Source organism: Neomonachus schauinslandi, chromosome 13 (genome assembly GCF_002201575.2).
Source record: "Neomonachus schauinslandi chromosome 13, ASM220157v2, whole genome shotgun sequence".
NCBI lineage: Eukaryota > Metazoa > Chordata > Mammalia > Carnivora > Phocidae > Neomonachus > Neomonachus schauinslandi.
In genome coordinates this window covers 28,280,725-28,305,721 of record NC_058415.1, presented here as the reverse complement: position 1 = coordinate 28,305,721, position 24,997 = coordinate 28,280,725, and the positions used below count along the sequence as shown (strand labels likewise).

The 24,997-nt window shown below is 47.2% G+C and overlaps 1 protein-coding gene across 2 annotated transcripts; it reads left to right on the top strand.

The window, feature by feature from the left end:
• Window positions 1–174: 174 nt before the first annotated feature.
• Window positions 175–24,702, top strand: FBP1 (fructose-bisphosphatase 1). Of its 2 annotated transcripts, none has more exons than XM_021677910.1 (7): window positions 175–590; window positions 9,798–9,960; window positions 12,052–12,144; window positions 17,797–17,937; window positions 21,253–21,390; window positions 22,461–22,580; window positions 24,281–24,702. In XM_021677910.1, the coding sequence occupies exons 1-7, from the start codon at window positions 421–423 to the stop codon at window positions 24,470–24,472; spliced, it is 1,017 nt and encodes a 338-aa protein (XP_021533585.1). In that variant the 5' UTR covers window positions 175–420; the 3' UTR covers window positions 24,473–24,702. The 2 variants fall into 2 exon arrangements, with proteins under 2 accessions (XP_021533585.1, XP_044776719.1); XM_044920784.1 differs by having other exon boundaries at window positions 229–590; window positions 22,461–22,486; window positions 24,405–24,600.
• Window positions 24,703–24,997: the final 295 nt, after the last annotated feature.

Here is a 24,997-nt window from a genome sequence, read left to right as displayed (position 1 = left end):
GGCCGGGGACTGCCGGGGGTCGTGCAGGTGGCCCTGAGTGCCGCTCCGCCAAGCCGGGGGCCGTCGGCAGCCGGCGCCGAGGCGTCGCGGGGCGACAGCGGAGCGACCGGGGGCGGCGAGTGGGGGGCAGAGCCTGCGGGGGGGCTCGGGGACGTCACCGGGGGATCGGCGTGGGCGGAGCCGCACTCGGAGGGGGGAGGAGGCCCGGGCGCGGAGGTGTTCCCGGGGGCGGGGGGCGGCGACCCGCGCATATAGGCTCGCTCGGGACTCCCCGCGGGGACGGCGCCTTGGCCGGTTAGGCTCCGAACGGTGCGGACGCTCGGCGCCGTCTGTTCGTCCTCCCGCCGCGTCCCGCCGCGTCCCCCCGCCCGCACCTGCCTCGTGCACCTGCCGCCCCGCGCACCGCAGCCCGGCCTCAGCATGACGGACCAGGCGGCCTTCGACACGGATATCGTCACCCTGACCCGCTTCGTCATGGAGGAGGGCAGGAAGGCCCGCGGCACGGGCGAGATGACCCAGCTGCTCAACTCGCTCTGCACGGCGGTCAAAGCCATTTCCACGGCCGTGCGCAAGGCCGGCATTGCGCACCTGTGAGTCAGGCCTCCAGGCCATCGGGCCACGCACGTCCTGTCTGTCTGTCCTGTTGGGGATCTGTCTGGGAGTCTGATATGTGGTCCCCTGGCCCTCTTGCTGTCAGCCTGCCTGCCTGTCTGGCAGATGGGAGTGTCTCTCTCTCTTTTTCCCTCGTAGCCCCTCTCTCACAAAGCTTGTCCAACTGCACCCAAGCCCTGGTTCCCCCTCCCTTGAGCTTGGGAGTGCCCCCACGGGGGGACCTGGCTCACAGTTCACACCTGCCTCCATCCAGCAGCCCTCTCCCCTGGGCTGAGCAGCCTGCCTTTGCACCCGCTCTCAGCCTCCTCGTGGTGAAACAGGCTGGCCAGGCTGAGCCCCTGGCCAGCCCACCATACCCAACTTAGCCTCATACAGGAAAGGGCCTGCATGGGTGCTTCCTTTCTCTTTCGCTCCTTTTCCCTTCTTTGCTCCCTCTGGAATCGGGGTCCCAAGTCAGGTTTCTGATTTAGTATCTCCTTGACCCTAAACAAGTCCCGTTAGGAGCAAAGGAAGCCCAGGGCAGGCTGGGAGGAAGCCTGCATGCCCAGAGCTCTCAGGAGCAGCAATGCTTGTGTGCAAAGGGCTGCTGTAGGTCCAGGGTGGGGCCTGAGATTCTGCATTTCTGCAAAGTTCTGTGGTAGATGGAGCAGATGCTGAGGTTTGCAGATCACATTGTGTGTAGCAAAGGAATCACGGGACATGAGGATTCAATGGGCACCTTCTTATGAGGCTTTTTGTAAGTAACACAAATTCCCTTTGGTTTATTCTGGTGTGCACATGTATTTTATATTTAGACTGATCCTCACTGTAGCTGAAGCATCCCTGGGTTTTCAGACTGCCCACACTGCTTCCTAATGTTTCCTGCACTTTGGAACACTATGAAAATGTGCATGATGCTTATAGCTGATCTGAAAAAGTATAACCCGCACAACCTGGATTCCTTTTCTGGGAAGCTCTTTGGCTTCAGCCCCATGCTGTGGGTTGGTGGAGCTAACTCTTAAGAAAGGAGTGTTGGGAAAAAAAAAAAAGGAGTGTTGATGACATTTATTTTCAGATGTCAAACGGAGATAGGCCTTGCTGGGATTGGGACGAGTACATTAGGAAGGTGGTGGCTTCTTTACTATTTCTTCTAGAACCCCCCTTAATAATACATTTCTATGGAGCCTTTGCCCTAGGAAACACACTCAGTTAAAATCTTAGTTCAGATTTAATTTACAATGAGTATAGGTGTTCTCATCACCTTCCTTGCCTTTGAGGACTGGGAGCTTTGTTAAAAAGAGCGCTTGGCAATCCTTGTATTACTTAAAAAATGTGTCAGTACCTTTCACACCCCCAAAAAGACTCAGAAACACAAGATCTGCTCTGAGGTATATCTTTCCCACCTTTTAAGTAACCTCAGATATTGGAATCTTGCATAGAGGGACCTGGACAAAGGGTGCTAATTTTGGCTAAATAAAATATGTATATTTTTAGGCTAGATAGTTGTATACCAGGTTTTTAAAAAATACTGCTGCTGTTGTTACTATAAGCTACCTAAAAAGTTGCACTCCTTGGCAAAAGTTCAAACCACTCAAAGGAACACAAAGGAAAAAGTGAAACCCACCTCATATCTCTTCCTTGGGGTACCAACTATTAATAATTTACTGGTCATTTTCCCAGCTACTCCTTTATACTCATACAAGTTTATGCATCGATATGTATTTACATAGGCCTATATGTAAATAGCAAACAAATGGCAGCACACTTTATATGTTCTTCTGCACTTTGCTTTCATCATTCAGTAATATAAAATGAACATCCTTCAATGTGAGGACGGATAAATCCACCTCCTCCTTTGTACCTGTTGTGTAGTGTTCCCTGAGCTATTTAACTCTTCCTCTAGGTTTGGCCATTTCGCAGAACTTTGTTTCAAATAGCGTCGTACGTATGGAGCAGGGGTTGATGGCCTGGTTGTGTGGGTGGTTGACAGGGCATGAGCCAGAATCTGGACACTTCTTTACTCCTGTGGGAAAATAAGAATTTGGCTATCTCAGTATGACATGTAGTCAGTTGGGCAGACAGCAATAAGACAATATCTCAAGCCAGTCCTCCAATCACATTCATTATTGGCTTTGCTATCCTGGATGAAAAGGCCCGTGTGCCTGCAGATGACTTGCTACGGCCGAAGGCTTGACCTAGAAGGGCATGTACCCAGACGAACAAGATAATTGCAGATCTGCAAGAACCTCACAGGAACCAGCTTATGGAGCTCGGCCATGATGTCTCGCCAGGGACACATCAGGAGTTGAACTTCGAGCCTGGAGCCTCCTCTCTCTCTGTCAACCAACAGTTGCTGTTGTAGCTGGTGTCCTTGTGGTTAATGAGACATCCATAGAATCATAGAGTTTCAAGCTGAAAGACTCAAAATTTGTCACCCAGTCCAGCCCTTTGTAGAGCTGAGGGCCCTGAGGGCAGGGGAGATGAGGTGAGTGGGCCTGTTGTCCAGGCTGCGATTCTTTATGCCACGTGTTGGACTTTATTTTTCAGAAGTCAGTTAAAACTCACCCAACTCTAAATCTCACCAATTTTATTTTTGATGTGAATTAAGAATCGTATCTCAAGAAGCCATTGCCTTCTGGAAAACCTGTTCTTGAAGCCTTATTTCTGTGCTTCTGGCTCCCCTCTACCCAGTCCCCAGAGAGAAGGGATGCCGATCCATACAAAGAGCAACCAGCGTTTTGTTCTCCCAGGAGAACAGTCACTGGTCTATAAGGGGATCTGATGAATTCATGGTTCAAATTGAAGTGTTTGCTCATGTCTTTGTTTTCACTCCTTTGGCAGAAAGTGGTTCTCCAGTGGCTTCTGGTTTTGCTTTAGCCATGTGGAGTTGACTTTCCTTTGTACGTGTTTCCAAATCACTGCTTGAAGAATTCACTGGTTCTGTTTAGTTCAACAAAATGTGTTCAACAGCCACAATGTACAAAATTCTAGATGAGATTGAGAGATGAGAACAACAGAGCTTATGCTATTAGACAAGTATGGAATTAGTTATAAAACACAATAGAGATCCTGAAAGGTGCTTTCATAGAGGTACCAGAAATACAATGTGGATGGATGCAAAGGATTGTGGGGCATCGAGATGAGCATGGCAATGGGCAACGGTCCTAAGGCCTGATGGCTGGATAGCATTCAGTTGTGCAAAGAAAAGGGGTGGGAAAATATTTCTGGAAAATGTGCTCATTCAGTTTGACTCAAGCATGGAGCACATGTGGAGGGGTGTTTGTGGATGTGAAATTACAAGTGCATTGGGGAGCATCTGATAGCAGGGGTGAATACTTGATATTTTGGGGGGAGTATGCAAAGGGGAGAGTAAAAGTTTTTGAGTAGGTCAGTGGTATGATTAGCGACTAATCTGGGGAGGATATGGCTGGAAGTACAGAACTGGAAGAAAGAAAGCTGAAACATGGCGAGAACCCACTAAGGCTGGGGGGTGAGGAAAGCATTGGAGGGGAGAGCCTGGGGGAAAGAGAGAGCCTGGGGAAGTCTTGAGTGTGGACGGAGTGAGAAGGGCAGCCAAGTTCTCAAAGAGCAGGTTCCAGCAATTGAGAGCAGGGTCACACCATTAAAACACGAAGCAAAACAAAAACCAAAAATAGAATTCCAAAGCAGAAGCTGGTTTTAGAGGTTGGGGATGGATGACAAGATGATCCCGACATTTTGGAAACATTGAACTTGAGGTGTTGGAGTGCTATCCAGTTGGAGGTGTCATCCAGCCTGCAGTTGGATGGGCTTTGTGAAATTAGGGCAGGAAGCCCTTCCTCAAGATTTGGGCCCCTGGTTTTTGGCACCTTTGCCCTGAGGCAGAGAGGAAGAGGAGAAGAAAATCAGGACTGGATTTCATAGAGCAGGAACATGCACATTTTGGGGAGCAGTGGAGCTGGGCTCCGAGTCCTGGCTCTGCCATTTAGCTTCTGTGAGGGTTTTGGCAATTGATGTAATAACTCTGAGCCTCGGTTTCCCCACTGGTAAGATGGAGACCGCTGTTTTTTTCAACCTCAGAGAGCTGTGTGAGGATGAGCTGAGTTCATTAAACAATTGCCAATATTGTCATTATTTTCCTAGGCTGAAGATCATGATTATATATATTTTTGTTAATTGAGATACCTTTCGATTTTGGGCTGGCATGAACACAAGCAAAGGTTGGGGTTTGACCTGTGAAAGCTGCTCTGGTTGGCATCTCTTCAAGGAATTTCTGCTCCGACCCTTGGATTTTCTGTCTGGGTGAACGGTTGGTCACTTACCTCGGCATCAGTCAATAACAGGTCATGTTACCTTCAACTTTTGTGATAAGGATTAAATGATAATCTGCCTTCCTTTCTCTTCAGTTGGGTGTTCTGCAAATGAGCTCGTTCACTTGGTTCTTTTGCGTGGTGTCCAGCCTGCGGCCTGCTTCCCGCTGCCTTGTTGACACGGGGATGGGGCGGGGGTGGGGGGGGGGAATGCTAAGGAAGCTTTCTTCCTGGGAGTTGCCCTGCCTCCAACCCTGTGTCTTCAGAAATGTTGCTAAAGGCGGCTTTCCCCTGATCATCATAAATCACAAACTTTATGGCTCATCCATTCTAGAAATCATGTGCAAATGGCAGCCATGTTGTTCTCAACGGAGCCCCACAGGCATCCGCTAAGTAAACTTTGGCTGATGCCGGGCGGGGGGGGGGGGGGGGGGGGGAAACCAGGACCTCTAGACCAGTTTGTCAGGCAACTTCTGGAAGTCACCCAGTGCAGAACTGTGTCACAGGTAACTGGCAACAAAGGAAAGCGCTTGAAGTTTGCATTTGACCAGAGTCCTACTGGGGAGAGTATTTCATTTGAAATGCCTAGACATTTCACTTCATTTTTATTCAAATTAGTTGGCCTGGCAGTCCAAGCAGTTCAAGGGTGGGAAGCATCCTGTGAGGGTCTGAGCCCTTTTGATTGTTCCTTTTTAAACCCCTAGAGACACAAGAGTTCTCTTTCTGGAGTTTGGGAGCAAAAATCAGTTTGAAGAGCTGCTACCTACAATACCTCTTCTTTCCCTTGTACTGTAAACCTCACCAAAAATTTGGAAAAAAGCTATGTCGCTTTAATTCATATAATAGGGAACTCCTAAATGAATAATCCTTTAATTCATATAAAAGGACAGGTTACATTTGGCCAGTATTTTAAAAGCCCTAGAAATTTGGATTAAATATTAGCATTGTGTTTCAAATTTGCACATGATTTCTAGAATGGATGAGCCGTAAAGTTTGTGATTTACAATGGATTTGAACTCCAGTGAGCTAGAGTCCCAGCCCATGGAGTAAAGCCAGTAATGTTCCCTTTCCCTCTGGGGTAACTTGAATTTAGGAAAAGCTTCCTTGGCAGATCAAGTCACCTGCTCAGTCAAAACGAATGTCTCTGTCCCTGCATGATCAGTGCCCAGCTGCTACGGAGCCCTTCTCAGGGTGGGGTGGAGGAGGGGGTTTAGCCTAGAGGTTTACAATTTGCTTGAGTCAACCCATTTTCTTCACCCTTTGGCTCGTTTCTCTTTCTCCACTGATTGTAAGGCGTAGTTGGCTTCTGGAAGGCTTTTTTGACAGTTGGATGATGGTTTCCCCACATCCCTGCAGCCTCAGTTGCTTTCTGATTTGGGCCCCAGGGAACAGCACATTGGGAACAGATCTAAGGAAGAGTCTGATGGTGTGTGAGAGGGTGTTTGGTGCCATGCCCTCCTGTTCACAAGAGCTGGTACAAAAGTTGCTTGTAAACCAGGCCAGGCTTCCGGCCTCTGCTGGGCAATCCTGGAGTCTGCCTAGAATTCCAGTTTAGGGAACACAGTTGATCTGTTTTGCAAGCCCTAGTTCAAGTGGCCAGGCAGAAGCATGGGCACCTCCCTAGAAGCCAAGGCCCGTATCTGCTACCAGTTCTGTAGGCGCGCAGGTGACCCTGGTCTCCTTGTGGCCATCGGAATACACAGGGAAGGCTCTTCGTCATTTATCCTTTGGGGCCTCTGAGTAATGATGACTGATGAGAATGCAGAAATTTCTTGTTTCAAGCGGGTTTCTGAAAACTTGGGGAGAAAATAACTCCATGCTCTCTTCAGCTAATTAGTTCCTGGAGGATATTTCTGAAGGCTTTTCTCCTCTGTCAGAGTTGGAGGAGTCTTGCCTGCTTCTGCCTTTTCACTGAGCTGTGGAAACCTGTTCCCTCAGGGACACCTTGCAGCTCTTGTGCGGGCCCCTCCTGCGGTGTGTTGGAGAAGCCTGACTGAGCATTCACCTGGCCTGGCTCCTCATCCCTGAGCAAGTAACGCAGGGCAGTGTGACAAACATGAGTCACGGCTAACTTGATATGACAAGACAAAACGCAGGGAATACCCAGTGATGGGGTATAAACTTGGTTGTAATTACTATGGACATGGTGATCTGGGAACTCATTCTCCCGAACCCTGATTCTACTTTAGGATCACTTTCCTTTGCCTTTAAGACCGTCTTACCACCAGGTCTCACCAGGGGAAACCCTCCCACCAGATGTCCTAGGAAAGTTATAAAGTACCTGAATTTTGAGTTTGAGGGGCCCAGAATATTCTATCTCCATAGTGTTTGTTTAAATTAATTTTTTTTTTTTAATGCTTCACAAGCAACTGGGGGATAGTTGGAAAAGGGTCCTGGTTAGAACAGAGGAGGGACCTTCCATGGGGTCAAGAGGAGGGGGGGAAAGGTAACTACCCGACCTTGAGGGAGCCAGAGAGGGGGAAATGGCCGGTGATCTGCAATAGTTTGGCAGGGAAGATGGCTCTCTCGGTGCCAGGTGTAGCGAGTGTCCCCAGAGTGTTCCTCCTGCAGTGCGTCACATGGTGCACTCGACTCCCATTACAGACCCACCCTGAGAACAGTTCCTGGAGGATGATAAATACTGGGACATGCAGGAAAACTCACACAGGCCTCTAGGAAGCCTTTGAGAAAAAAGGACCACGGCCGGACTTCACCCGACTTGCTGGATGAGATACCTGAGCAGGTGGGACATGGGCCCAGGTGTGACATAGGCCTTTCCCACGCCTGTCTCTGGGGCCCTCTCCCTCTGTCCTAGCCGCCCCGGCCTCTTTGGAGCTGTCTTCGGAGGCCTACCCCTCTGGGGACTGTGCCAATGGCTTCCCCCGGCTCTCCAGCGTGTGGAATGACTTTCAAAGTCGGTTGCTCCTATATTCATTCCTTCAGACTCAGGTTTTTGCTTTCCTCGGTGAATGCCATTCATTCGTGCGGCAAGTATTTATTGAGGGCCTACTGTGTGCTGGAAGCTGGGACACAATGGAGGAAAACATACCCTCTGTCTCCCTCATCGGAGTGAAGGATAAACCGACCATGCTAACAGGATGGGGGGTGAAGCCTGGGAGTCTCTGAGACTCTTCTGCGCCTCCCGCAGCAGGTGCAGATCCCTGATGAGGGCTCCCTTGAGAGAGCAAACCAAGGTAATTCACATTTTTTCTCACCTATTAGATGCCAAGGGCTGTGCTAAGCCCTTTGCACGTCTCACCTCATGGAATCCTCTAGCACCACACAAAGTATCCTTGCCTTCAGTGGGCACACGCACCCGAGGAGACAGGACAAGTGACTTGCAGAGGTGAGGTCTGAGCCAGGTTCCTGTCAGGAAGCTCAGGCTCCTTTCCATCAGCCTGTTCACCTGCCTGAATTAGCAGTGCCTTTCAGTGAGGACATCTCGGGCGAGGAAGGAGCGACAGGGCCTGGGGGGCCAGCGAGGGAGATGTCTTTGGGTTGGGGGCCCTGCCAAGCCCCTCTCGTTCCACCCAGAATTTGGCTTCTTTCTCCACTGGCATCGGCCTCAGGATTGAGGTGAGAAAAAGAGTAGGTGGAAGGAGGACGGGGCTACAGCTGCAAGTGTGGCAGACCCTTGGTCTTTTACTCATGAACGAGGCGCGACATGGCGGGAGGGTCACCCCCCGGGCTGGCGGGACGAGATGCTCTTTCCAGGGGGGGCAAGGGAATGACGTGGAAGCGACACTGGAGGTGGGCTTGCTGTGAAGCCGGAGTTACCTTCTGGAGCCCATCAGGCCAGGCCAGGCGTCTGGGTTGGGACAGTCCCTGGTGTTGGCTGCGTTTTGTTCAGCCAGAGACAAGGGAGTTCTGTCTGTCGACAGAAGATGCATCTGCAGGAGTTGAAGTAAGGGCCGCTGTGGCCACTGGTTCCCAGGCGAGTGCTCCTGACGCTGTCAGCCAAGGCCCCTGTCCTGGCCCTCCAGCGGTTGGGCGACGTCTTCCATCTCCTGCCGCCTCTTCTCTGGGCTGTGCCTCCTCTCTCTCAAACGGTTCCCCTCCTTTCAGTGTTCCTGTTCGAGCCCCGCTAGTCCAGCCTGCCTCTTCCTCCATTCCCACAAACTAAGCTGCATTTTGCACGAGCCACTCTAATTCTGGGAATTCTGCAGCTACCGACTTATAGGTACTTTGAAAGTAGAGACTCCAGACTTTTCACGCCGGCAGCCGGAGGACTCCTGCCAGCGAGGGAGGCCTGGCCCGGGAGGGAGTCGGAGTGAGCTTCTCACCTCTGCTCTGCTTCTCCGCTTTGGACAAGCCCGTCGGTGTCTGCGAATGAGCTTCCTTCTCTATAAAATGAGGTGGTGGGGCCAGTCTGTATTGTCCCTTAGGAACTCTTCAGCTATGAAATCATAGCGTCCCTTGGCTTAGCTCACAGCTCAGGCTCCCTCCTACCCAGAAGTTTTCCTTGCTTGCTGTACCTCTCAGCTGATTGATTATGTGCTAACCTGTGTATTCAAGGGTAAAAACTGGTTTTGGGGGGAGGTGAAGAAAAATCAATCTTTTTAATATATGACGTACAGATACACACTATATTTGTGGTGGTAAAATTTCATGGAGGAGTGTGATTAGGGAAAAAAAGCTAAAAAGTCTTCTTAGAGGCCATTAAAGAAAGGTTGAGAAACATGGATTTACCCACAAAGGTGTGCTGGGTACTTGACATACTGGACAGGTGAATATTTGCTCCTTGTTAGGAGTCAATCTGGGGGGATGACCATTCTTCTTGTTTTGTTTCTCCCAAACCACGTGTCTTCTTTTCTGTCTTCTAAATTCTACTAAACACCTGCTTTCAGTGGGTTTAGAGGTGCATTGGCATATCCTGGTGGTCATGGCTTATATTTTTGTGACTTTTCTTCCTTCTAGCTATGGAATTGCTGGCTCTACCAACGTGACCGGTGATCAAGTGAAGAAGCTGGATGTCCTCTCCAATGACCTGGTTATTAACGTGTTGAAGTCCTCCTTTGCCACCTGCGTTCTTGTGTCAGAAGAAGATAAGCACGCCATTATAGTAGAGCCCGAGAAAAGGGTGGGTCTGCATTTCTACTGTGGGGGGAGGGTGTTCAGTGTAACCATCATCCTAGCTTTATAAATGGCCCCACTTGCTCAGCTAAGCTGGAATCCTAGGAATCATCCCATATTCCTCCCCATCAGTTACCATTTCACAGATTCTGCCTTAATACCATATCTCACATCTATCCTTTACTGTCCATGCTACCACCATAGTTCATGCCATTATTACCACCCCCGCCACGTACTCAAGCGTTAGAGAGACTCATATGTACTCATACTCATCCCCACCCCTAAATTTTTGTTTTCATGTTCAAGGTTCTTCAAAGTCTGCCTTCTGTTAACTACCTCTTTTTTCTTCATCTCCACCCACCAAATCGCCAACCTTCCCATTCACCTTTCTTGCCAATCTAAACTGCTCTCAGTTTCTATCATTGATTTATGCATTATAATCCATGGGGATCCCATTAATTTGATTGCTCTTTGAAGGCAGAGACGGATTATATTCTTTTCTGTATCCCAGCATCTAGCATAGTACCCGGCAGCTTGTAGGGGCTCAACAATAAATTGTTGTTGAAAAAGTGAATGAAAGAGTATAGCCAGCTTTTGAAGAAGAACAACAATCATATGATTAAAAAAAAAAAAAAGTTTGAGATGTGATGTGAAGTTCTGTGGGCTTATCATCTTTCCCTGTTTGAGATGAATTGGGGACCAGAAAGAGTAGCATTAGAAAAAAGCAATTGGAAGATGAATTTAAAGAGGTTGCCTGATACCCAGTTTTGACCTTTATAAGAAGGGTGGGGAGCCACATCTGATTAGCTTGTTTGACATCATTCCTAAAATACCACTTCATGATTCAAAGTTCATGTTTTTCTCTGCTGGGCTTCCCAAGGTAGTTGGCAGTTTTAGGCATGTGGATTGAATTTTGTGTTTAATATCCTCTATCAGTTACCCCAAACTTCCCTGACTATAATGTGCCTCGATAATAGGCATGTTTCTGTTTTCCAGATGACAGTTTCCTCTGCATGGGCCAGGGTGATTTGTTAAGAGCAATAGGTCAGGGAATCAGAGAAACCTCTTAATTTGATGCAGAACATTTAAAAACCACATCTTAAAGTGGCCAATCTGGAGATGGAAAAATCCCCAGTGGTATTCAGGTTAACTCTCTCTTAAAAAAAAAAAATCTCTGGGACACCTGGGTGGCTTAGTCAGTTAAGCATCGGACTCCTGATTTCTGCTCAGGTCATGATCTCAGGGTTGTGAGATGGAGCCCCACATCTGGCTCTGTGCTGAGTGTGGAGCCTGCTTAAGATCCTCTCCTTCTCCTTTTGCCCCTCCTGCCCGATCCCACGCATGCGCTCTCTCTAAAAAAAAAAAAAATCTCTGATTTGTAGCACATACCAATTTCTACTGTGTAAATATGCCCCATAGTTTATTTCAAGCTACCAACATGACATCACTGAAAGCAGAGTTTGGGAAGAGATGTGCACAATTAGGTCTTGGGCACATATAGCAACCAGCTCCAGCACACCACTGAAAATCTGGTTCACAGAATGAAATTTTGGTAGTCCCATTACAACAGAGGGTTATGCCCTTTGGGAATCACAGTAGGGTTGTCGTTGGGAACTCTGTGCACTGCAACCACGTGTCAGCTATAAGACGTGCATGAGAAGTTTTTTCAAATAGATCTTAATGTTATCTTTGCTTCAGCTAAGGAATTGTTACATTTTTTTTCTTTCCCTTGTGAATAAAGGGAAATTAGTGACTAGCCTCGTTTCTTTTTTCCCCTTGGCTGCCAGGAAACTCAGATCAAAATTATGATTCATCTATATCAGCAGTGTAGGAAACTATGACTTATTTTTCTGTTTCATCATCTTCATCTAGACCTGCTATTCTAAGTTATGTTTTCTCTGCCTAGTGATCCTTTGGGACAGATGTTTTGTTGTTTTCGTTCTGTATGCCACCTCATACCTTCTATGACAGACAAATCAGATTCACATTTCTTGAACTTTCTCCTAGACTCCCTTGTTTTATCCCCTTTGTGTATGCTCTTTGTTTTGTTATAATTTTAAAAGTAAAGTTGTATTCCTTTTTTTTTTTTTTTGCTCAGGGTAAGTATGTGGTCTGTTTTGATCCCCTGGATGGATCTTCCAATATTGACTGCCTTGCGTCCATTGGAACAATTTTTGGCATCTACAAAAAGGTAAAATGTAATATATCGAGCCCCTGGTTTGAAATAAAAAGTTAAGGTTGACATCCAATACTATTTCACTTTTGGTGGAGCGGGCAGAATGTAGGTCATGAAACTCTCTGAGGCTTGAGATAGGTTTATATCTCAGGTACTGACTTTTCCAGCCTTAACTGCTTGCTGATGATCCATTAAGTGGTTTAAAAGAAAATACAGTAAAACATGGGTGGGAAGAGAAAGATATTTCACTTTTTTAACTATATCTTCCTTACGATGGAAAATGAGAATAAAAATAAGAGACAATATAGATTAGTTATAGTGATCATACTGTGTGAACTGAGAATTATGAGTATAATGAGAGATTATTTATGTCAAAATTGTCCTTTAAATTGTCTGAATTGGGGTCTGCAAACGGAGCCTCGCTGGGGCTAAATCCAGCTTGTTGTCTGATTTGTATAGCCTGGGACCAGAAAATACCCCCTTTTCATTTTTATATGGCTGAAAAAAAGTCTAAAGACTAATATTTTATGACCCGTGTCATTCATATAAAATTTAATTTTCACTGTCCATAAATAAAGTTTTAATGGCATATGGTCAACTCATTTGTTCCCATATTGCCCTTGGTTGATTTTGAGCTGCGCCGTCACGGTAAAGCAGTTGTGATAGAGACGGTGATGGTAAAGCCTCAAATGTTTACTGTCTGTCCCTTTGTGAAAAGGTTGCTGTGCGCTGGTGCAGCTTGGGACCTGGACTCCTGCCCTGGGTCTTTCTCACCTGTGCGAGCCTCTCCTTCCTTCTTTTTCTTTGTGCATGTGTGCATGTGTGTGTGTGTGCGCGCACGTGTGTGTGTTGGAACAACTCAAGTACACAGAGAAGTGAAAAACAGAATGAATATCCGTGGGCCCATCGTAAACATGATGAAATCTGAAATACGTCATCTTGGCTTCAGTCCTTCTTGTGTTATTTTAGAAATAAAACCTCACAGATGTGGTTGAGCCTGAGCCCGTTTCTTCATCTCAGTGGATGAGGCAGCTTAGTTCAGCTGGTCTCTGAGTTTCCTCCCAGCTCTCTTGTTCCAGGAGACAGAGGCCACAGCTTGAGATGCGAGACCACAATTCGTACCTTATTTCTCAGAGTGACTTGTTGTCTAGTATTACATGTAGTCTCCTTCCAAACACATGGCCGCCACGGGATGGTTTTCTTTCATCACTAGAATGGATTTTGCTCTTTTGTCTTGGCCGAGAGGCAGATCCACATCGAGATCAGTTTGAGTAATAGAAGGTTTTAATGCTCATAACAAAAAGCAAAGGCAACAACTCAGCTATTTTCCAGGTCAGACCATGAAACATACCATTCCTGTTATAGACATGGAGGGAGGTCATTTTCTCTACAAAGTATCAAATCTATAGTAGCGAGAGGTTCCCAGCAAAATTCTTCCTGTGAGGGAAGCCTCCTGCTTAATGACTTAACCAAAACTACAGGGGTGCTGATATTTGCCTGCCCCAGTCTCCACCTCAGCCCCTCAGGAAAGACTTTGAAGGAAAGAAAAATCCCTAGAAAACTGAGAGCCAGAAAACTAGCTATCACCTAAAAAAAATCAAACCAGCTTGCAGTAGCAGCTTGAGTTATGAATGCTAAAACTGAACAACAAGTCTCCATGCTCTTAAGAAACCTGAAGTGGCTCTCTGAAAAGACTGGGGAAAAAAATGAGTATGACACCCACCTTTATGCCATTGCAGTTTTTAAACATCTTACTGATTGTTTGAAACCATTTGAAGGCTTACGGGGCGTAAACATTGATGTGTCTGATGCTTCAAATGACACATTTCCTGCTTTCTGCATCGATGGTTCTGGGCTAGAAGTCATCTCCTTAGGCCACAGCATTGGTAACTGAACCTGGCAACAGTGATCAGGCCTTTCCCACGTAATGCCTGGAAACAGGTTCCAGAGGTGTCTCAAAGGGGCACATGGTCCAGTGTCCCAGAGAGTTCCTGCCGAGGAGACACCCAGAAGGGGTAGAATTCTCCTGACGTTGAGCGACTATCATGGTTAGAATGTTTGTCCACATATTGAATCAACATATCTCCCTATTGCTCATTTGGCCTTTTAGAGCATCCGAAAATAAGGTTTTTTTTGTCTTTTTGTTTTAACGTGTTTGGAAATGGCTTTCCTGCCCTGTCCTCCCTTCCTTTTAAAAAATATTTTTTTAAGCTAAACATCTTTTGTATGAGAAGATTTTAGACCTCTCTCTAGTGTGGTCACCCTATACTGGACATAATCTAATTTGCAACATCTTTTAAAAATATCCAGTCCCCACAACTAAGCACAGAGTTTCAAAAGTGCTCTAGCAGTTTCAGAATCCAGTTCAAGTCCTTTAACTGAGCACAGCGAGACTTACACACTTACTAATTAATAACCATATGGAATGTAGCTTCCGGACATTGACACTTGCAGTTCTATGGGATCTCCGGCAAGGTAACTGTGAGCCTCTTGTTTCCTTATCTGTAAAGGGGAGGTACTGAAAATTAGGAATAATGATCTGAAAATAGTACCTGGCACATAAAAAGTGCTTGATTAAGTATTAGCTATTAATATTACTTGTTTTGTGTATTAATATCCAGTGGACAGTATCAGAACTCTAACTTAAGGAAGGAATGAAAAGAGGGAGGGAGGGAGGAAGGAAAAGAAGGAAGGGAGAAGAAAATTACTGGTTTTCATAACTAGAAAGCCCAATGGATAGATTTGCTTCAGGTGCCGCTGCATTGAGGGCCTCAGACCACGCCATCAGGAGACACTTCCTCTCTCTCTCTACTACGTTCCTCCCCTGGCGAACGGTGGCCAGCAAGTAAGTCCAGGCTCACACCCAGCCCTCCCAGTAAAGTCAAGCAGAAGATGCAAGCCTCTCTTCCAACAATTCCAACAGGAATGTCATCTCACTGGATCTGATTGGCTTGGCTTAGGTCATGTGGCCGTGCTATAGCCAATCACTATGGCCTGAGGCAGGCGATGATTTAGTTGGCCAGGCCCGGGTCATGTGCCCACCGGAGAGTTGAGAGCAAGGGAGGCGGTATCTTTTTTTTTAAGATTTTATTTATTTATTTGGCAGAGAGACATAGCGAGAGCAGGAACACAAGCAGGGGGAGTGGGAGAGGGAGAAGCAGGCTTCCCGCAGAGCGGGGAGCCCGATGTGGGACTTGATCCCAGGACCCTGGGATCATGACCTGAGCCGAAGGCAGGCGCTTAACGACGGAGCCACCCAGGCGCCCAGGGAGGCGGTATCTTAAGGAGATTAACGTGCAGTTACCAGGGAAGGGTGGTGGATGCTGGCCAGGCAAAACCAGCCCATCTTCACTGCCGATTATAAACTCCTTGAGGGCAGGACATCGTCTTAATGTATGTTTTGTAGGCCAGTGGCCTAGCGCAATAGAAGGTGAACAATATTGGCTGAGTTATGGGGGACTCCGAATGCTCTGTGAGCTCTTGTGACAAGACAAGGGGGATACCCACATCGACCAGATTTTCTCCTCCACCACCTCAAGTCTCCAGAATCCATGGTGTCTTCCTCTATACCCCTTATGAGGTGGTGGGAAATAAAACAAACCAGTACCTCCGACAGGTTGTGGCCCGGGATAGGAGAGAGAGGTAGGGTCTAGGAGCTTTCTAATTTTGCCAAGGGCTTTATGGGACTTGGTGGGTCCATGAGCACCTGCATGAGAATGTGATGGATCCCTGGACCAAAGGCCTTCCCTGCTGGGGTTTGAAGGAAGGAATTCATGCATTAGAAAGATCAGGCTAGGAAAGAACTCCTCCTCATCCACGATTCCATGGCATTATTTTCTCTATGAGTGTGTGGATCATAGACAATATTACCATTTCTTATTCTGTGGCAGAGAGTAAGATTATTAGGTGACAACATTTCAGGAAAGGCTGTTCGCTCTTGCACCTTTGGCATGGGCAGGCGTGGATGGTTCTGGGTGAGGTGGATCTCTGAGGGATTTTTCTTAGGGGAGAAGTGATTATTCCAAGCCTTTAGGGGCTCCCAGCCAACTCATTTGTCTACATATTGCCGGTCTGATTTCTCATGGCCCTGGCAGGGTTAAGTAGTTGTGATAGAGGATAGTTAGAGGCCCGAGTCCTCCCCTGTGTCACTGGCTTTGAAGGAAGCTGGTTCTGTTTTTAAGGCTGGGCATTGGTAAAATTTGGAGTTTGGGTAAACAACTCAAATTTTTGATAGTATGTTTAGTCTTGTGTTTAGATGCAATGCACTATTCTGTGAACACAAAGCAAACTAAATCAAATAGCTTGACCTAACCCAACCAACCAACCAACCAACCAACCAACGAGCCACCTATGTGAAAACCATTTATTAAACACAAGGAGTGGGGATGAGGGGGAAAAGGAGAGAAATGTCCTTATGACTCTGCCTTTTATATAAACTTCAGTGTCAGAGTCACATATGGTGCACAATAAAATGCAGATTCTCAGGAACACCCCCCCCCCCCCCCGCCCTTAGAAAGTCTGGCTTAGTAAGCCTAGGCTACATCCCCGGGATATGCATTTTTAATAAGCGTCCCAGGTGATTCTGATGCATGTGGTCTCTGGACCACACTTTCAAAAAAGTTCCAGGAAAAAAATTACCAGGAATGTTTTTGCTGGGATGACCTCCATTTCCAGCATTGTGATATAGATGCTCAACTTGTTTTTAGCTACTGGAATCTCTGGTTGGGGAAGGAATAAATGAAATTGGCAGAAATTGCCCATTTTTGTTTCTGTTTAAATTCCAAGTAGAGTATTCAAGCTGAAAGATTTGTTTGGGGTTGTTTTGAGGACCAAAGAAGCCAATCAGGTGTTAATAAAGAAGATCATTATCTTCTTATCATTATCAACCCTTGACTAGGAGCTATGCCCTTAAGGTGTCCCCTTCCTTAGTATCAAACTGTGATCACATGACCCACTGGATTGTGTTTTTAATGAAACAAAATTGGAAAGATTAGAGTGCATGTTATGTTCTAAGTGTAAGCATTTCTTTGTGTAGTTGTGTGTGCGTGTGTGTTGGTACTGGTTTGTGGCGTAAATGTATTTTTTACTGTGGGTGTGGTAAAAAAAATGGAAAGCATCTGCCCTACCCTGTCCTGACTCTGGAGAGATAGTCCAAGTCCCCGTCTTTCTGAGAATTGCTTGGATGCGTGAGTGTCCACTGAGGCACGTGCCGCAACTGGCAAGAACTCATAAAATTGATTTCCTCGCCAGACTAGCAGTCCTGCAGCCCAGTCTTAATATGTTTAAACAAAGATGGAGTAGGCAGGTGGAAGACATTGATGCCGTAATACGATTAAATTAGTGGGAGCTGGCAAGAAGGCATGCTCTCTTTTGAAAGTGATAATGGAGAAATGAGGGAATATCAAATTAGTAAAATTGGAGGAGGACCCTGATTGGAAAGAAGGATCCAGATGCAGGAAATCTGCCATATGGGGGCGGAGAGGCTGCCGTGGTAATATAATCAGGATATTACTGATGTGTGGAGGAAGGCCCCGCTGGGAAGATATCCAGTTGCATTAGCAGAGCGCACCTTGATAATGCATCTTGCTAATGACTGAACTGGAAAAAAGAAACACAACACAAAACAAAACAAAAAAACATGTTGTTTTGTTTTCTTTCTTGTCCTAGAGTTCAACTGATGAGCCTTCTGAGAAGGATGCTTTGCAGCCAGGCAGGAACCTGGTAGCTGCTGGCTATGCCCTGTATGGCAGTGCCACCATGTTGGTCCTGGCCATGGTGAATGGCGTCAACTGCTTCATGCTGGACCCGGTGAGAGACCCCGTGGGAGGTTGGGTGCTTGGCTGGTGACTGTTCGCAAGGCTCTGTTATTTGTGTGGGAGGGTGAGAGGGGGTATGTAGAGGTGGGAAATGAGGCCCACAGAGGGCCAGAGATGATGGAGTGGGCAAAGGGGTGGGGGAGATGGAGGAACCACGTGTACATCACGAGAAGATTACTGAGGTGAGAAATAATATAATAATATGGAATAATAATATTCCAGAGTATAAGGGGGGTCTTTGTTCCAAGATTAATTCTGTAGAACAGACATTATTCAACTGACTCAAATGCCCACTGAGTCCAGGCAGGCCATATAAATGAATGAGGTGTGCTGGGGAAGGAAGGCCAAGGGCAATGGTGGGGGCGGGGGTAAGCTGGAGAGGTCTAGCAGTTGTTACTATTTGGGAATAGGGGCTCAGTCTTGCCAAGGCTTCCAGTGTCTCAAGAAACAGTGGATTAAAAAAAATGTAATATTTCTAGATTTGTAAAACATGTGCTAGCCAACTAAAACACATTTATGGACCAGATGGGGCCGGTAGATGGTCTCTTTGCCACCCACTATGTCCATGACTAGCTTGTTTTGCAGAGGTGAACGGGTGTCCCAACTGATGCAGTGGATTGCCTTGTTTCTTCAAACATAGCTACCAGATCCATTTGATGTCGTGCATACGCAGATGAACGCTCTGTGAATGCTTGCAGTTTTAATAAGGCTTTGATAAACTCAAGGAAGAGAAAATAAAGAATGAAATGAAGATAAGTCCTCATTCCACCTTAGAGAGAAAAGCTACTTAGTGGAGAGGAGCCCAAGGTGCCATGAAAAATATTCATTAACAGCTTGAATTTGTGGATGATTTCTTCCATGTGTCTATTAATTGGAGTTATTTATTCAGGTAGATGACAGTTCCAGGGGAGCCGATGAATTGCGCAAAGAAGTCTCTTTCACTATTTGGCCCAACTCAACCTACCGTTGAATATAGAATTCAGTAGGCGGGCACATTCATCATGCACTTGATCCAGTGCCCCAAAGGGAAAAGAATTGGGTTTATAAATACCTTTAGTTTTAGACATGTCCTCCTATGACAGTAATGAAACTTTATTAATTCGGCGCTTTTTGTGGACACACGGAACACAGGGTACACACGGCTGGCTGGAATCGGGCGGGAGACAGGTATAGCTCCTGGTGAGGCCCCGGGCTTCGTGTGCATGGCAGGTCGTAGCCATGAGAATGTAGGCTGCCTTGCACGACTGGACTTTGGCTTCTTGGAAGTACCAGGCTTAATAAATAAACAAAGGTAGGAGAACAACACTAGATTAAGCCTCCAAGTGGGGCGACCTCAGGGGAACATAGTGGCAGAACCGGAGCAAAGTTCACCCTGAGCCCAGTGCACAGTTTCTGGAATCACTGAAGTCTGCAGATGTATGACTTTGCTAGAGATTTACCGCTTCCCCAGACATTCTTCTAGTGACTTCTCTGTTACCTTTGAGTTGATGGACCTGTAGAAAAAATGAAATCTTTTCTTGTCTCCAGGTCATAGACCGGTGTCTCTGGGAGTCAGTTTCTGTGTATGTGATAGGCTTTTGCCACTCCAAGTCCTAATGGCCCCTCAGTGTTTGGAAGAACAGCGCAGGTCCGCTGTCATAGTCCCCTGCTGGGGCCGCCGTCTCATTAACCCGCCGCTCCCCCCCGCTGCCTGCAGGGCGAACCTCAGGACCCCTTCAGCGCTTTCTATTCATTTTGGCTGGCGGCTTCTGCTCAAAAGACGGAGACAGCTATATGTGTGTTTCCAGCGGCTTGAACCCTCAGAAGGCTCTCAGGCTCTTGTGTGCACGTGCAGGAGACTTTCCTCCTTCACGTCTTGGATGCTCTGGCCAGGTGCCAGGGCAGGGCGTCGGAAAGCATGGCTGCAGGAGCTCTGCAGCATCCACTGGGCGATGGCTTGCTTTCAGGTCTTCTTCTGTAAAGATACCTAGTTAGTGATTCGTTTTCTGATTATAAAAGAACATTTCTACAGAATTGTGGCCAGAATTTTTGGAAATACAAAACAAAAACAAAAACAAAAACAAACCATAAAAGAAAAAAAGAATCACTCCGGTGAAACCTTGCAGTGACCACTGTTAATTCTGGTCTTTTTCTCCTTCCCCTCCTCCATCCTCCTTCCTGCTCTCCTAGTCCTCCTTCCGTCCCTCCCTCTCTTCCTTCCTTTCTAGGTCACACTCCCTACCTGCAGGAAGGACTCTCTGCGATGGGGGTAAATGGCTGGGGCACCTCCTTTCTTCTTCACTCTTGCCTCCAGGGAGCAGCTCCCTCCCGACCAGGGCAGAGCTTCAGTCAGCCTCTTCTCAGGACACGTGGGAGCTCCAAACAGTCCTCAGTCCCGGGCAACAGGACCTAGGTGACACTTTCTCTCGAGATTCCGGTCTCCTCTAAAGCACCTCAGCCCCAGAGGCATCAACTCAGCACCGGAACTTGGTGGCAGGACCGAGTTCTGAGAAACGTGTTGCAGATCAGCGAGCAAAAGCACCCAGGGTTACAGAGGCTGGGAGTCCAGACTCAGGATTCTCTTCCCTTCTGTGGCAGCACAGAGAAGGGACACGTCATCACGGCAGAAATGGAAAGCCGAGAGCACTCCTGAGCACGCCGGTGTGACTCAGTGCCCACCTCTCCTCACACCCCACCTCCTGGGTGCACCAGCAGAATTTTTTTTTTTTTTTTTGCAAAATTGTATATCGCTTTGGACGCACATTTCCCCTGCCCCCCGGGGGGCACAGCTGTTTATTTTTTGTTATCTTATTTTATTACGATTTTCTCATCCTGATAAGTGTACTCTTTAATCCCCATCCCCCGTTTCCCCACCCTCCTGTCTGGTAACCAGCAGTTCGTTCTCTATAAAGAGTCTGTTTCTTGGTTTGTCTCTCTCTCTTTTTTCCTTTGCTCATTTGTTTCTTAAATCCCACTTGAGTGGATACACAGTTCTCGTTCTCCCTCAGGTTTTGCTGCTCTGTTAGGTATTTCTGCCCTCCCTACTTTTGTCTGTTTTCTTTCTTGTTTTACTGAAACCATTTGAAAGCCCAGTCAAGAGTTTCGACCCGCTGACATCTGCAGCAGCCTCTTCTCTCCTCCTGTTTCCGTTTCGCCCACCGACTCTTCCCCGGCCCTGTTCACAATTCCTGGAGTGGCAGGTCAGGGACAGGGTGTCCCAGGGCTGGGAGAGGCACCTTGTGCTCCCAGCCTCAGGACCCCGGGCGCAGCGCAGCCTGGCCCCGGAGGAAGCGGCTCATCACCTGTCCGTCTCCTTCTCCTTTCCCAGGCCATTGGAGAGTTCATTTTGGTGGATAAAGATGTGAAAATCAAAAAGAAAGGAAAAATCTATAGCCTCAACGAGGGCTATGCCAGGGAGTTCGACCCTGCCGTCACTGAGTATGTCCAGAGGAAGAAGTTCCCCCCGGTAAGTGAGGGGCTCTGGGAGGGCCCCGAGTTATGCACAGATCTGTTGGTTCATGATTTACCCTGGAGGCTAAAGGTGGCAGGGATGGCAGGGGCTTGGACTCCAGTGTGCACCGACCCCATGGCGAGGTTCCCACCTCGTACCGGGGACTGGAACTCCTGCCCTCGGATGTCAAAGTCCGAGAGTCCGTTTCAGCCTCTGCCGCTTTCTGCTGGCAGGAGAAGATCAGGACAATAAAGTCAGCCAGATGAGTGAGTCCATGGCAGTAAAACATTTCGCTTCTGTGGTCCCCGATCTCGGATGGTACAGAACACGGTTCTCGTACCCAGGTGCCTGCCCTGGGGTGGCCAATGGATTTCTGTTTGCCGTCTCAAGATTACCAGTGTCCATCTTGGTACCTTTCTGAAGAGGTTTCAAGTCACTGAATACAAAGAGAAGAAATGGCTGTTTACAGAGCTAGTTTTATGTAGGAACATCCAATTTTGTCATCCTCTTCAATGCCTTTGAAAGCTGCTATGTGATGAGGAGGAAGCCCAGACCTTGTTAGGATGACATTCAGGGCCTCCTGGCCGGCGCCAGGCTCTCTTTCGAGCTTATCTCTCCTTCCACCTTACCCTGCATTGCCTTCCCACCCGCTGAACCCTGCACACACAAGTGCACTGGCTTCCTCCCCAGGCTCCAGGCAGATGGCATCTGCCTCTCTGGGTTGCTGTGCTTTGCTCGGGCAGGTCCCACGCCCCCTTGCCCGGCTCCTTGGCTTGGCAAAGTCCTCAGCCTGCAAGGTCCTGCTGAAAGGTACGATTTTGTGATGCCTGTTCCAACCCTGTAGTCAGAATCAACGACACCCTCCTGGGGGACTTCTGCAGGTAATTTGACCCTATTATGAGAGGTGTAAGAGGCGGTCTCTTTCTGCTCCTGGGGCTCAGGATTTTCATCACATTTCCTAGCACAGCTCCAAACACGCACCTTGTAGGTGCTCATTAAATAAATGATCATTGAATCAGATGAGCAGAGAGGACGCAGAACTCTCTTTTCCATGACCCTAATTATTGTTGGTTTTAACCTTGCAGGATAACACAGCCCCTTATGGTGCCAGGTACGTGGGCTCCATGGTGGCTGATGTGCACCGCACCCTGGTCTATGGCGGGATCTTTCTGTACCCTGCGAACAAGAAGAGCCCCAATGGAAAGGTAATCAAATCCCCTGAAAAGCTGTTGAGGGGCGCCTGGGTGGCTCAGTCTTTAAGCATCTGCCTTTGGCTCAGGTCATGATACCAGGGTCCTGGGATCAAGCCCTGCATCAGGCTCCCTGCTCAGAGGGAGTCTGCTTCTCCCTCTGCCACTCCCCCTGCTGTGTTCCCTCTCGCGCTGTCTCTGTCAAATAAATAAAATCTTTAAAAAACAAAACAAAAAAAAACGTGGTTGAAAAGCAGTGGATTCCATTTGCAGCCCAGGGGATTTGATACAGGAAGAAAGAGAGATTACAGTAGCTGTTATATTGCTGTTATGCTCTGCAATACGATGCTGAGGATATCTGTGGGATATTCTTTTTTAGATTGGAGGCTGTCTTAGTTAAAGCCAGGTGATACTGGCTCGGAATGGTCTCGTGAGAGCCCTTCCATTGCTAAAGATAAGTAACAGTGTTACGGTCAGGATGGGTGCTTCCAGTGGGTGGCCTGGGCAAAATGAATGCCATTCACAATGTGAAATGAAACAGTTCAGCTTCATTACCAAGGCAGAAAATCAAATATGTATCCAAATAGAGGTTTCCTTTGATTGCTTTCAAAAGGCGTAAAATAGAAATAACTAATGAGCTGACATTGGCTGCTTGGAAAATGATACCTTCCTAGGGAAGGAAAGAATCTCTGGGGAAACCTAGAGCTTTCAGGTGAGCTGTCAACCACCGAATGCACTGGTCTAATGCCCACAGTGTCCCGAGGTTGTCTTTTTTTTTTTTTTTCAAATGTGAGAGAAGGAATGGGAACAAGAATCCCCTTAAGATAGTTAAAAATGTGTATGTTCCAGATATATTCAGATGTCTCTTTACAGCTGGTGGTGTGCAGTTCATTGAAGGCATTCTTATTTACTTAAAACACCACTCTTGCCATCACCACCTCAGGCATCCCAACCTATGTGATTAGCCTACTCTGTCGCACTTTTCTTTAATGCCTCAAAAAATTGTGTCTTAACACCAATATTGAGGTTCCTCCTTTTTTTTTTTTTTTTCTGTTTTGCAAATCTGGCCATGACACCTGTATGCAAATACAGCCAGGAAACACCTGCAAGAACCTGTCTGCTCAATAGGCAGACTGCATGAAAATGCAGACAGTAAGAAAGTTAATATTTAAAAGTAAATGCTGAGATGTATAACATACTCAATCCCAACCCCCGAAGCCTTCGGAGAATTGTAAAAGGAATGTGTACAGGGTTGCAAACAATATTATACTGTTTGGAGAAGCTGGTCTGCTTTCCAGATGTCTGCAGCCAGACACTACCATGGACGTTTAATGCTTTTAGAATAGGCAAAGCTCCATCCAAAACACACAGAGTCACTCATTAGGTCCAGTTTCCGTGCTATAAAGAGAAGGGAACCATCAGTTCTGCCAAAATGTCATTCAGTCCTGGCTCCAGATGGTCTGTCTCACATTCGCATCAGGCACTCTATTGCTGGCTGTGGCCTGATGAATGGTTTAATTTAACCAAATGGTTAAATTAATCACTAGGTCTTAAGAGGCAGCCTTGGGGGTGAGGACTATTACAACCTCACAGAAGGAAAGGGAGAGTATCGGTTACCTTGAAAAGTCCCACCAGCTCTGTACTAGTTTGCTATAGAACGCATCCCTTTTTTTTTATGTAATAATGAGCGTGCTGCTCGTGGCTCTTTTTTCCAGTTGAGACTGCTATACGAATGTAACCCAATGGCCTACGTCATGGAGAAGGCGGGAGGATTGGCTACCACTGGGAAGGAAGCTGTACTGGACGTTGTTCCCACTGACATCCACCAGAGGGCGCCAGTCATCTTGGGGTCGCCTGAAGACGTGAAGGAGTTCTTGGAGATCTACAAGAAGCACGCTGCCAAATGAAGAACTGGCCTTGCCCACACCAAAAAGAATTGCCATTTATCTGGACCTTTTGTCTCCCACAGTGCTACCCCTTTCTGGCTCCACACATTCCTAGACAGCAGAAATAAAAAGCATGGATATTTTCACCATCAGAAGCTGCGTAGTACCTGGTGCTGCCGTTCTATCTCAGTAATGCCACTGGGCATATTTTGAGTGGGTGGGGGAGAAACAAACATATCCTTTCTAAAAAAGAGTCTTCCTTGCTTTGTGTCAAATAATAATAGTAGTGGTAATAATAGCAGTGAATGCATATCACAATAGATAACTCATTTAACTTTCACAACCTTATGAATTAGGTAGTCTATACAAATAACCCCTTTCACAGATGACAGAATGGAGAACGGAGAGGGGAAGTCATCTGCCCAAGTTTGCAGCCAGTGAGTGGCCACACGGGGATATGAACCCAGGTAGTCTGGCCAGGAAACAGAGTTAATGTATCGCGTTTGCTGCGTGTTGTTCGTTCAGGTCTGAGCGCACAGAACTAAC